Genomic DNA, 13,477 nt, shown 5'->3' with positions numbered 1-13,477 from the left:
ATTACATTGTTTGGTAGTTCAATTTTCACAGAACATTGTGTATAAAATTCGAATATGATTAACACATTATGCATTGACTATCATAGGTTCCTGATGCATCGAGTAGCCACCGGGCATTTAGGGAATCTACAAAAGACGAGAATCTATATACACCACCACCAGAAGATCAGGTATAAAATGTATCTTTGCATTCTAAGCTAAAGTGTATTTTTTGCATTCTTTACATTCTAAGTTAAGAGACTTGTGGGAGAAGACGAAACTCAAATCGGGTTCTCGGATTGGAAGTTAGAGTTAGATTTAGCTCGAAACTTGGCATGCACTACCGCCTAGGCACGAGAGACTTGTGGGAGAAGACGGGGCTCGAATCGGGTTCCTGGTTTGGGAGTTAGCATCGGATTTCGATCTAGGCAAACTAGTTCCTTAAGAAACTTGAATTCGAGGTGTTAACGTTCCAAAATCACCAAACGACGTCGGTTTAGCATGAAACTTGGCACGCACGACCGCCTAGGCACGAGGAGACTTGTAGGAGAAGACGAGGCTCGAATCGGGTTCCCGGTTTGGGAGTTAGCATCGAATTTCAGTTTAGGCAAACTAGTTCCTTAAGAAACTTGAATTCGAGGTGTTGACGCCCCAAAATCACCAAACGGTGTCGGTTTAGCACGAAACTTAGCACACACGACCACCTAGGCACGAGAGACTTGTGGGAGAAGACGGGACTCCAATCGGGTTCCCGGTTTGGGAGTTAGAGCCAGATTTCACTTTAGACAAACTAGTTCCTTAAAAAACTTGAATTCGAGGTGTTAACACCCCAAAATCACCAAACGGCGTCGGTTTAGCACGAAACTTGGCACGCATGACCGCCTAGTCACGAGAGACTTGTAGGAGAAGATGGGGCTCGAATTGGGTTCTCGGTTTGGGAGTTAGCGTCGGATTTCGATCTAGGCAAACTAATTCCTTAAGAAACTTGAATTCGATGTGTTGACGTCCCAAAATCACCAAACGGCGACAGTTTAGCACGAAACTTAGCACACACGACCGTCTAGGCACGAGAGACTTGTGGGAGAAAGCGGGACTTCAATCGGGTTCCCGGTTTGGGAGTTAGAGCCGGATTTCACTTTAGACAAACTAGTTTCTTAAGAAACTTGAATTCGAGGTGTTAACGCCCCAAAATCACCAAACGGCGACGGTTTAGCACGAAACTCTGCACGCACGACTGCCTAGGCACGAGAGACTTGTGGGAGAAGACGGGGCTCGAATCGGGTTCCCGGTTTGGGAATTAGAGCCGAATTTCGGTCTAGGCAAACTAGTTCCTTAAAAAACTTTAATTCGAGGTGTTGACCCCCCAAAATCACCAAACGACGTCGATTTAGCACGAAACTTGGCACGCACGACCGCCTAGGCACGAGAGACTTGTGGGAGAAGACGGGACTCCAATCGGGTTCCCGGTTTGGGAGTTAGGACCAGATTTCTGTCTAGCCAAAATTATTTACTAAACTATCTTTGTAATTATATAGTAGTTAATTTTTAATGTTTTCTGTAATTAAAATATTAATACCATTATATTGTGATTAACTATTTTTATTTTGTTATTTTTAGATATTTCTTGAGTAGCAGTTTGCTTCTTGTGGAATACGGGCATGTAAAGATTATGACCAACTTTTGTTTTTGTAACCCACGGAAAAAGCAAGACGAAAACTTTTGGTTTTGATATACGTTATTTAGATTTGTGAACAACTTTATGTATGTATTATGCGACATTATGTAGTGGGATAATTTTTATTATTATGAATTTTTATTTATGTATTATTATGAATGGAACAACATTATCAATTTTCATTATGTGCCAACTTTTGTTTATGTATGTATTTATATTATTCTGTAATTATCAATTTTTTTTTTTAGTTAATTTTCATTTAATACAGGTTATTTTCATATTTTTAATAATTTTAATACAGCTTTTTTTTTTTTTTTGAGACGGCAGCACACACTGTCTCAAAAAAAAGTGAACCAGGGTTTTTGCGACGGCCCTTTACTGTCGCAAAAGATGGGGATTTGGCTGAAACGTAACACCTTTAGCAACGGCTTTGTTCCCGTCGCCAATAGTGTTTTAGCGACGGCTAAGGTGCTGTCTCAAATAAACCTTTAGCGACGGTACCTTTTGCCGTCGCAAAAGACCTTTTTAGCGACTGCAACACTGTGCCATCTCAAAAGATGGGGATTTGGCTAAAACGTAACCCCCTTTGTTGCAACCCCCTTTTTGCCGTCGCAAAAAGCCACTTACCGTCGCAAAAAACCTTTTGAGACGGCGTTTGGGGTATTTGCGACGACGTTTTGCCATCGCAAAAAATCAATTTTTTTGTAGTGCATGTTGTAATTGTAATATGTAAATAAAGTTTCACACTTTTTTTTTTTGGATGAGGCATGCAGTAATTGTAATATTCTGTTAAGTCATTAACTGTAATTTTTATTTTTATTTTTTGAGAAAGTGCACAAGTTAAATTATGTTGAAAATTTATAAAATTTTAAACCGCCAAACCGATTCGCATCCATCCGCCAATCCGCTCAATCCACATCCGTTGGATTGGCGGATGGATGCGGATTGATTTTCTCCAATCCGCCAATCTGGTAGACGGATGACGGATTGGAAGTTTCGTCACCGCAACCGACCCGCGCCCACCTCTAGTGTGAACGTTGGGGGTAAGACCCACCATATAGCGATCCCGGTTTCCCTTTTTATTGGTTGTTGTGTACATCTCGTTTACATCCTTTACTCTTTGTAATTGAGTCTTGGGTTGTGTTGGGCAAGTGTATAACAGGTTGGTTGAGCTTAGGAACCAAGTGTAGTTGCCCAGATTTTGGCCTTCACGCTCGAGCAAGGATTTTGACGCTCGAGCGGGCCCTTCGTTGTTGTCTGTCCGCTCGAGCGGGGTTTCCGACGCTCGAGCGTAGTTTTCCATCTTCCAGTATCTCCTCTGCAGTGTTATGCGCTCGAGCGGGAGTTTTGACGCTCGAGCGGGATGTTGTGTGTGACGCTCGAGCGGTGAGGTTTGACGCTCGAGCGGAGACCTGGTTCTGTAAAAGTTCTGGGAGTGTGTATCCGCCGCTCGAGCGGGATTGTTGACGCTCGAGCAGGAGTCTGTGAGTGACGCTCGAGCGGGGAGTTTGACGCTCGAGCGGGGCGACTGGGTTAAAGCTCCGTGTTTTGGCTTTTTAAATCACTTTTTCACATTCATTTCTCTCTCTTACTTTTCCAAAACTCCATTGTTGAGCCTCTCTCTCTAGAACCTTGCCTTCTCTCTAGGTATTGATCTAGTTAGAGTTGCTTCCTCACCTTTGGCCTTTACAAAAGTTGCGTTGATCGTCGAGGGCTACGTTTTGATCCGAAAATATCGAGTTTTGGAGCACGTTGAGTTTCTTCATCTTCTTCCCTTGAGCTCCGAATTTGAGGTAGGGATATCCTACTCCTCTTTATGAGTTATGTCTTTAAATTTTGGCATTTCGATATGTTGGGAGTTGTTGGGTAATTTTGAGAAAGTTCAGGCCTTTGTGTAATTTTACAAAAGTTGGGTTTTTAATCATATAAAACCTAAATGCATGTTTGGCATGAAAAAGTGAAATTAATGTTAAAACATTGATGAAAATGGAACCTAAGGGTTGTGATGTTAATTATGGAATATGCCCTAATTACATTGGTTAATTAATTTGTATAATTAATTGTTGGAAATAAGGAATTGAATTGAGAATGTTGAAATCGGGAATGTATGGGACTAAAGGGTGTGGTTGGATCATTTATTGCTCACCAAATTGAAATGTCGATTTAATATCCATTTTGTGCATTTATTTTCTATTTAGAAATAACTGCTTTGGGCTATCAGTGGAGGATAGTCTTGATTGTTGTAGACAATGCATGATGATTAGACAAACTAAAACCAATCGAGTGAATGTGTCATAGAGTATGACGGTGAATTGAATACATTAATTCTATGTATTGATTGATTGTGTATAGAACCCTTGTGTTTATATGCATTGTGTGTAGAGGAGGAGATGAGGGATGTACTCCGCGGTTTAGGGGAAGATGGGGGATGTACCTCTAAATCGGATAGGATTGGAGGAGATGGGGGATGAACTCCGTAGACACAGCTCATATGCTTGTCTAGAGAAGTGAAGATACAGCTCATAGGCTTATCTTTGAGAAGTGTAGATACAGCTCATATGCTTGTCTAGTGAAGTGTAGATACAGCTCATATGCTTGCCTAGTGAAGTGTGGATACAGCTTATATGCTTATCTGTTGATGCGTAAGATGTTTATCTGTTGATGTGTTGATATAGCTAATATGCTTATCTATTAAATAAGGATGGAAAATAGAAAGTGACATAGACTCGTATGTTATGAAATTGTGACGTGACATATGCGGATGTATCGGTGTTGGCCATCTGTCAATTGCTAATCTTTTAGTCATTGCTCATAGTTGGTTTAGTATATCTCTGCTGGGCCGTGGCTCACCCTATATGGGAACATCATTTTCAGGTACAGGTATCATGCCACCTCTAAGGACGTAGCTTGGGAGGCTAGAGGCGGGCAGACTTTTGTTGTCTTTTCCCTTTTGATGTATTACATGTATATTCAAGCCAAGGGCTTAATGTGTAAATGAGTTAGTACTCTTTTGTTGTAACCAAGTGTTAGCTTGGAAAGCTGTAAGCCTTTAGGGCATTTGCTTTTGTCGTTAACATGTAATACTTCTTGTAATGAAACTCTGATGAATAGAAGAATGTGAAACTTTTATATATATCAATGTATGTCTATATTGATGGGTTTAATGTTATTATTTTGAGGGCGTTACACACCAGACGACCGGCCAGATGTCCGGCCAATTGTCCCCCCCGTTATCCAATTAACTGAACAATTTCTAGAACACAGCCCATGGATTCCAACTCAGTTAAGCCCAGGCTTGATCAAATCTGGTTGTTCGAATCTTTAACAATGTTGATCAATTTTCTACAGAGCTAGAGAAGATGGAGACATAAATAAAATACAAAGTACCACTAGTGATGTTAAACCATGGAGCTGGCTTTCCAATCTTTTCTTACTAAAACCAAGAAAATGTCCTGAATCCATCTGTTTTTCATTGACATCTTTAGCGAGTTGTATGGTAAGCTTAAGTCTTTCAAAGTGCACTATGTCAAATGATGTTCTTGCAAAAATTCTTGGTAGATGTTCTCTGTTGCAGGATTTAGATTTAAGTGAAAATTCGATTTCTGTCACCAAATTTGTATCAAACCTGTATCAAATTGAAAACATTCCAAATCTGTCACCAAACTAAGGATCTGGGCCAACTTTCACCAATTTACTGTGCGTGAACGTTGGGAGTGGGACCTACCGAACGATTGGCCAGACGTCTGGCCTGTTGTGTCCCCAATTATCCGGTTAACTGAACAATTCCCAGAACACAACCCATGGATTCCAACTCAGTTAAGCCCAAGCTTGATCAAATCTAGTTGTTCGAATCTTTAACAATGTTGATCAATTTCATACAGAGCTAGAGAAGATGGAGACATAAATAAAGATTCGAACTGTATGTCCTGAATCCATCTATTTTTCATTGACGTCTTTAGCGAGCTGTATGGTAAGCTTAAGTCTTTCAAACCGCACCATGTCAAATGATGATCTTGCAAAAATTCTTGATAGGTGTTCTCTGTTGCAAGATTTGGATTTAAGTGAGAATCTGATTTCTAGTCTTCCAGAAAGCATCAAAGGTCTTATTGGGCCTCGATCATTTAGGTTACCTCATTGCACAAGACTCCAATCACTGCCGAAACTTCCAATGGGTTTAGAATTGTTGGATGTAGGTGAATGCAGTTCACTAGAGATGATAACAAATCTTCCTAACTGGACTACATATTTGGCTTTGAAGACAGCTGGTTGTGAAAAACTAGTTGAAGTTCAAGGGCTTTTCAAGTTAAAGCTCATTGGCAATGCTGATGCAAAAATAGTTAACAGCTTGGGCTTAACTGAGTTGGAATCCATGGAAAGCCTGGAGAAAGAAGGAGAAGAAGAGGATGAAAATGAAGTAAACAAATAAGAAATGGCAAACGAATTGAGGAAACAGAAATGGAGGCAAAAAAAAAAAAATCATTTTGATCTTGCAGGTCGACCGGCCGGTCATCTCCTCGGCCATCCTGTATTTTGATGAAAACAGTAGATGATATCAGATAGAGGAATTGGTGATATTTTTACTCAAATTTGATGAAATTTTTGGTGAATCGTTGGAGATGCCCTAAAGATTTTTAAATAGTCATTGATAGTGAAAATAATATTAAAATTTGTAATTAATTTTTCACTAAATAAATTATTTTTTGAATTACCAAGTCCTAATCATATCAGTATTTTGTATTGAAAATGAATTAATCATACCTAATTAATTTCCTGTACAGTTTGAGTGTCTAAAATTTTTACCCCCTAACTGTAAGCCTCATTTGCTAATGTTTTCATTTTTTTTTTTTAATTTTTTGCTTTTGCTTTCATTTTTTTTTTAAAAAAATTTAACAGTAAATAAAAGCTTGTGTGGTGCTTTTTCTTTGGGAAGAAATGAAATTGATTTTAAAATGTCTAGAACTTAAAAAATAAAATATTTTTATTATTTTTTTAAAAATAATTTTTCATTATTTGTTTCATTTCCCATAATTCTTTGTAAATGACCTCCATCGCGATTCATCTCTAATGACTCTCCTATCAAACTCTGCTCACTCCCTAGCAACTCGTCCACCATGGGTTTTGCTTACTGCCCAATGCCCACCAACACGACCACCTTCCACCATTGACTACCACCTAAGATACGTCACGAATCAAGTTTTCTTGTTTTTATTTCATATGTTTCAACATATTTGTATGTAACAAACTAATTTTTGTAACCAAAAAAATAAAAAAACATGTTTCTTGTTTGTTTTATGCTGTTGTCCACTTTGGGCCTAGTGAGGCCCATACGGAGTTGTAGAGAGGCCCCTGTGCTTATGGGGTCGTCTAATTGAAATGCCCATCACCATCAGGGAGGCTTTGGGTCATGTTACCTTTATAGAAAACCATCTTCACATGACCTCAACCCAAGTTGGGAACCATAGTTAGGATTCAGTTTTTTTACTTGAATCTCTAGTTAGAGAAGATTTTGAGTTTAAGTCTTTTGGATTTGTATTCTCTCTCTCATTTTCACATGTAAGACGGGGATGTACAGGAGAGAATAACTTAAAATATATTGTTAAATTCTATTTCTTAATAATTTAAACTTTTGGAATAATTAGTAAGTTAATTGGAATCAGAATTGTTCATTACTTTAAATCGAATTTCTACTGGACAAGTCTTTCTAGATTTAATCGTATGATAAATAAGAAGATGGTTTGAGACTATGAGGGGTGGTTTGGGATGATCTAAATAAGTGCACTTTTTGACTTTTTATTAAATATGGGTTGAGTTTGAAATGATGTGGTAAAAAAGTGATGTGACTTAAATAAGGTTAGGATAGTGACTTTTTAACTTTTTTAAGATACCCCAAACAAGACGTGAATCTACCTAGACTTGATAATGTGATATAATGTCTTATCACAACACAATATTCTACCGTTAAATTTCCCTATCCAATATGAGATAGATAGGTCTCAAGAATAAATAATGCAATCTCCTTTTTTATCTAGCAACCAAACATACCCTACGAGGTCGACTATGCAACCCAACTTACACCGTGAATTACTTGGCTTTGAATAGACTCATCTTTTGTTTTTTGGGTCATAAAAGATATTGTGAAGAAGAAAGGAGTGTAACTAGCCAAGGTCCAGGGTTGGGCCCAGATGGAGGAACGAGGCCCTTTTGGGGTCACAGTGTTGGGGTAAGGGACCCAGCCTGAGTTTCAGCATCCAACGTTGGGCATGTGGGCCTGACTACCCAATAAATTGAACAAGTTTAGAGATGGTTTGAGGTGTTCCAAATAAGTGTACTTTTTAATTTTTTATAAAAAGACGTGTAGAAAAGTATAAAGGAGATGTTGATTAATGTGACCTAAAAAATATAAAATATAAAAAGATAGACTAAAATAGTGTATGCCAAACAACCCCTAATTATATTAATTTTTTTAATAAGAAAGGACTAATACTAAAATAAATGGTATGAAGAGACAAAGATATACAATATAAATATTATACATTTCAATGTAGGAAAAATGACAATATCAGTTTTTTTCATACAACTAACGAATTTCTAATGAAAATGAAACCAAGTATTATATGAATTAAAATCTTTAGGTTGTATTTGGTTGGAGGATTTGATGAGAGAAATGAAAAAGAAAAAGGAAATGCAATCCTATTTTTTGTTTGATTATAATAGAAAACAAGAGAGAAAAAGAGTGACAGGGAAATGCAATTCAGTTTTTTGTATTTTGGGTTCACTTATTATGCTATTTTATTTCTCCATTTCCTACTCAACCAAACATAACTTTGAATTCGAATCCCATCAATTTAATCTCATTTTCTTTCTACTTCCCTTTCTTTTTCCATTTTTCTCATGAAATCCTCCAATCAAATACAACCTAAGAGAGTTCAATGTTTCTATGCCAAACTTGTGGGGGTTTACTATATTTTTTCTAAACTATAGGGGAGATCAGTGTAATTTATCCCAAGTTAAATTAAGGGACAATAACAAGTGGATCATGTGGATGAGACTTATTTATCAAAAAGTCTTATTCTAACTTTCAGTGGTAAATTTATTATTGTAAAAAAAAAAAAAAATAGAATTCAATTATTTACACTCCCACATCACATTTCAATAGAAATTAATAAAAATAAATCAAAACTCATAAAAAAAAAATCAAAATATCTCAATCATTTATCACTTTGATAAATTTCTTAGTATCATTTCTAGTATTAAATGATCATTTTACAAACACAATACATGTCTAAACACTCCCAAAATTTTCTTATTATCAAAATGATGGGAAAAAAAAAAAAAAAAAAAACCTCCCATTTATAGTCTCAAAATTAAGATCAAGACTCTTCCTTGTGGAGTGTTTGATGACATAACTCAGCTTTTGAAGCTGAAAAAATTATATTATTTTCTAATTAAGTCCGTTTGATTATAGTATCACTTAATACATTAAGTTTTTCACATATTAAAGACGTTCAATAGTCTAGATTTTTAAGCTGCTTTTGTTCCCTTTTAACATTGATCAATATATATATATATATATATGACTTTTGAGTTTGTATTAAATGTATTTGTTTATATACATGTATGTATAATACAGTAATTGATTATTTTATGTTATAATAAATTGAATTGTGGAATTTGGGAGGCAATCCAATGGTGGACAGGGACGGATCCAAGATTAGTCTTTGGGGGACCTACTCTATAGTTTAAAAAATTGGAAGCTATTCTATATAATTTTGAAATTATCTATAAAAAATTTAGGAGTACGAACTCTTACAATTTTAAATTATTTTAAAATTTTTAATATAATATATGATATTTTTAAAATTTTTGAGGGTGCCGCCACCTCGCTAGCCCCCTAGATCCATCATTGATGATGGATGACTAATACTATAAAGTAAAACCTAAACAAATATTTGATACCGCCTCTAAGTCCCATGTAGATATCATTTAAAACAAAATTGTATGTGAAAATGAGAGCATACACTTCACAAGTAGACAGAAGCCAGAAACACTGTAGCAAAAATCTATCTAAATTTGCTTTATTACTATATATTCATATCGCAGGCAAATTATAATAATAAAAAATAATAATGACTATCACGAGATTATCACATGCTGACATGTTCCTCCTCATTGTAACACTACAGCTGTGTGTGCCTTCTTCTGTTATGTGTAGACATTGAAAATAAATAAAAAACAATTTCAGACACACAGTAGACCAAACCTGGTCCAGTTTTTGCCCATTTGATGTTTTTTAAGGTTAATTTAATCCTCAAACCTAAAAAAAAAAAAAAAAAAAAAAAAAAAAAAAAGAAGTTAATTTAATCCTCCATTGTCTCCTAATCAAACCCCTCTCTCTCTCTCTCTCCTCACCATGAGACATTTGACCACAATATCATGCTCATATAATGGCCAAAAGCCCATAAATGATTGATGTGGTCTGGATTTACTATCTGGAAGGGTTGCTGGACTCACCCTGATATCCAATTTTAGTTTGTAAAATAGAATAAAGCTTGAGACCCTCAGTGGGGTGTTGGGGGTCCTTTGTGATTGGCCCAAAAATCAATTTTTTTTTTTTTTTAGTTTTCAGCCACCCCCAGGTCGACACGTGGCACTGGGGGTCACTGGGAGTCACCCCCACTGGGGGTCCCCAGCAGAGTTGTGTAAAATATTACCACAAGGCCTCCTCCCCCTTGACCCAAAAAAAGAACAATTCCAATACAGACCCCCTCAATTGAAGACCCCCTCGACCCCCTCTGAGGTGGCACCTGATGAAGTCATCTGAAGAAGAATCGCACAATGAAAAAGGTGTTATACACGCACCTGAAAGACAAGAAAAATATTGAAAACAAAGACAGAAAAAAAAAAAGCGGGAGCGTCTTCTCTCTTCCCTTCCATTGTGCGTCCTCCATAGCTCTCCGTCGACCATAGCATTTTGTCAGGTAATGTTACTCGAAAACCCCTGATTCTCCCTCATTCTCCCTCTCTCTCTCTCTCTCTCTCTACATCAACTATACTGAAACTGTCATGGTTGATGCTCATAATTTGGGGTTCTGTATAAAATCTGTTCATAACCCCAAATTATGACATCCCTGTATGTTATCAGTTTGTTTTGGCCGATATTTATTGAAACATTGAAGCAGAGAATTTCTTTGTGATTATCAAATTTTTGACTGTAGTCATTAACTTTTTGGACATTACAGAAGGTGCAAAGTATACAGAGAAAAAACGGACAGTTCTAATGATATCTATGATAGCATCAATGCTAGGATTATAACTCTGAACTTTTGAATCTACTGACAAATATATTGCCCAACCTTGTTTGGGTTGTTAAATTTTTCTTTTTAAATTCTTCATTTACCTTCAAGTGAAAGAGATAATTGCAAAGTCAAGGTAAAGAGAGCTTTAGATTTCTATATGAGTGAGATAATGTAGGAAAGATTAGAATGTACCAAGCTTGGTTCTGCTACTTTTTAAACATATAACAGTACTTAGAGACAAAAAACTATGAATTTGTGACAAAAAGCAGTGGAAAACTTTGTTTGATAATTTCATAACAGTGGAAAACTTTGTTTGACAAAAAGCAGTGGAAAACTTCAAAGTTGCATAGCAGATGTTTTGATAATTTCAATCAAACATTGTATTTGATAACAGATGTCTGTCTTCACAGATGTTTGATTGAAATACAATTTGTTTTATATTATTTTAGCTGATGTTTGATTAGTTTTATAATCAAACATCTGTGATGATTATAAGATTTTGAAAGTTTACTATTAGATCAAAGTTTCAATCATCACAGATGTTTGATTAGATGTTTGAAAGTTTATTATTAGATCAATGTTTCAATCATCACAGATGTGTTCAACAAAGTTTATTATTAGATGTTTGATTAGTTTAATAATTTTCTTATTAGTTTTATAATATTTTAGCTGATGTTTGATCTTATAAACATTTGTGATTAGTTATAGACATCACAGATGTTTGAATTTGTTTGATGGTTTATTTCAACAGTTTCTACAGTTTATTAGCTGATGTTTGATCTTATAAAATTATTATTCTAAAATCATTCTATTTGAATTTCATTTTTGATTCTTGTAGAATGGAGGTTGATTCAAATGGTGGTGACAATCTTTCAGTAAATAAGGGTGAACAAGTTGAATCTGATTTCCGACCCCCTCAAAAACAAGTTGAAGAACCGAAGAAGGGTATGTGTTTTAGCTCAAGGGAAGAAGTGTACACATTTTATGCCACATATGCTAAGCATGTTGGCTTTTCTATAGCTCATAGAGCACAACATTTTGGAGATGATGGCAAATTAAAAAACTTTGCAATTGAATGTTCTCGAGCGGGGGAGAGAAAAAAGAAATCAGAAGTGAACCCTTTGAAGCTATCTTTGTCCACAAAAATTGGTTGCAAAGCAAGGGTACGGGATACTCTACAAAAGAATGGGACATATATGTTAACCACGGTTAACCTTGAGCATAATCATGATTTGATTCCCACCGACTCTCGTCATTTTTCAATGAATAAGAAAATTCGTACTCCTATGAAGAGAAGATTAGAAATCAATGATCAAGCAGGGATTGTGGTGTCTAGGAACTATCATTCAATGGTTGTTGAAGCGGGGGGATATGAGTCATTGACATTTGATGAGCGAGATGTAAGGAATTACATTAATAGAGCTAGAAGATTAAGGCTTGGTGAAGGTGATGCCGAATCACTTCAAAGTTATTTTATGAGGATGCAAGCACATAGTAAGAAATTCTTTTATGTGATTGATGTTGATGAGGAGTTTCACATTAGAAACTTGTTTTGGGCTGATGCAAGGAGTCGGGCTATGTATGAATCATTTGGAGATGTTGTTTCATTTGACACAACTTATCTGACGAACAAATATGACATGCCATTTGCTCCATTTGTAGGAGTCAATCACCATGGACAGTCTATTTTGCTTGGTTGTGGATTGTTATCTAGTGAAGACACCGACACATTTGTTTGGCTATTCAAGTCGTGGTTAAGTTGCATGTCAAATAAACCTCCAAAAACTATCATAACTGATCAGTGCAGAGCTATGCAAAATGCTATAGAAATTGTCTTTCCACAGGCCCGACATCGATGGTGCTTATGGCATATAATGAAGAAAATACCGGAGAAGTTGAAAGGATATGCTCAGTATGAACCCATGAAGTTGACTATGCAAAATGCAATTTATGATTGTTTGACAAGAGATGAATTTGAGGAAAAATGGGAAGAGATGCTTACTAAATTCAATCTTTATGATAATGAGTGGTTGGGGGTACTATATCATGACCGGCATCGATGGGTTCCTGTATATGTTAAAGACATTTTTTGGGCTGGCATGTCAACAACACAACGAAGTGAAAGCATGAATGCTTTTTTTGATGGATATGTCAACCCGAAGACTACATTAAAACAATTTGTTAAACAATATGACAATGCATTGAGAAGTAAGGTAGAGAAAGAGAAGAAATCAGACTTCAAGTCTCGACACAAATTGTTTGATTGTCTAACTACATATGGCTTTGAGAAGTAATTTCAACAAGCCTACACCAATGCAAAATTCAAAGAAGTTCAAGGAGAGTTGAAGAGATTAGTGTACTGTCAAGCGTTGATTGTCAAAGAGAATGGAGCAATTTGTACATATAATGTCCAAGAAGCGATTGTAGTTTGTGACAAGATGAAGCATGTGGACTTTGTTGTGTATTTTAATGCAATTGAATGTAAAGTTCAGTGTATGTGTCACGACCCAAACCCGGCCCTATGGGT

The 13,477-nt window shown here is 36.3% G+C and overlaps 1 protein-coding gene across 1 annotated transcript; it reads left to right on the top strand.

Annotated features, from left to right (window-relative positions):
* Nucleotides 1-5,651: 5,651 nt before the first annotated feature.
* LOC145824422 (protein FAR-RED IMPAIRED RESPONSE 1-like) lies at nt 5,652-13,244 on the top strand. The gene is made up of 2 exons (XM_082924076.1): nt 5,652-6,013; nt 11,789-13,244. Exons 1-2 carry the CDS (start codon nt 5,652-5,654, stop codon nt 13,242-13,244), a joined length of 1,818 nt encoding a protein of 605 aa, XP_082780202.1.
* Nucleotides 13,245-13,477: the final 233 nt, after the last annotated feature.

This window comes from Camellia sinensis, chromosome 4 (assembly GCF_055761805.1).
Source record: "Camellia sinensis isolate YWXY chromosome 4, ASM5576180v1, whole genome shotgun sequence".
NCBI lineage: Eukaryota > Viridiplantae > Streptophyta > Magnoliopsida > Ericales > Theaceae > Camellia > Camellia sinensis.
Note: the sequence above shows the minus strand (reverse complement) of the source record. Positions and strands in the feature narration are given on the sequence as shown.

What these genes read in the sequence shown, in the direction of transcription:
- LOC145824422 (XM_082924076.1), top strand. Translation starts at nt 5,652, where the DNA reads ATGTCAAATGATGATCTTGCAAAAATTCTTGATAGGTGTTCTCTGTTG. An exon ending in AACAGCTTGGGCTTAACTGA is followed by an intron (nt 6,014 to 11,788) that starts GTTGGAATCCAT and finishes TGATTCTTGTAG; the next exon opens with AATGGAGGTTGATTCAAATG.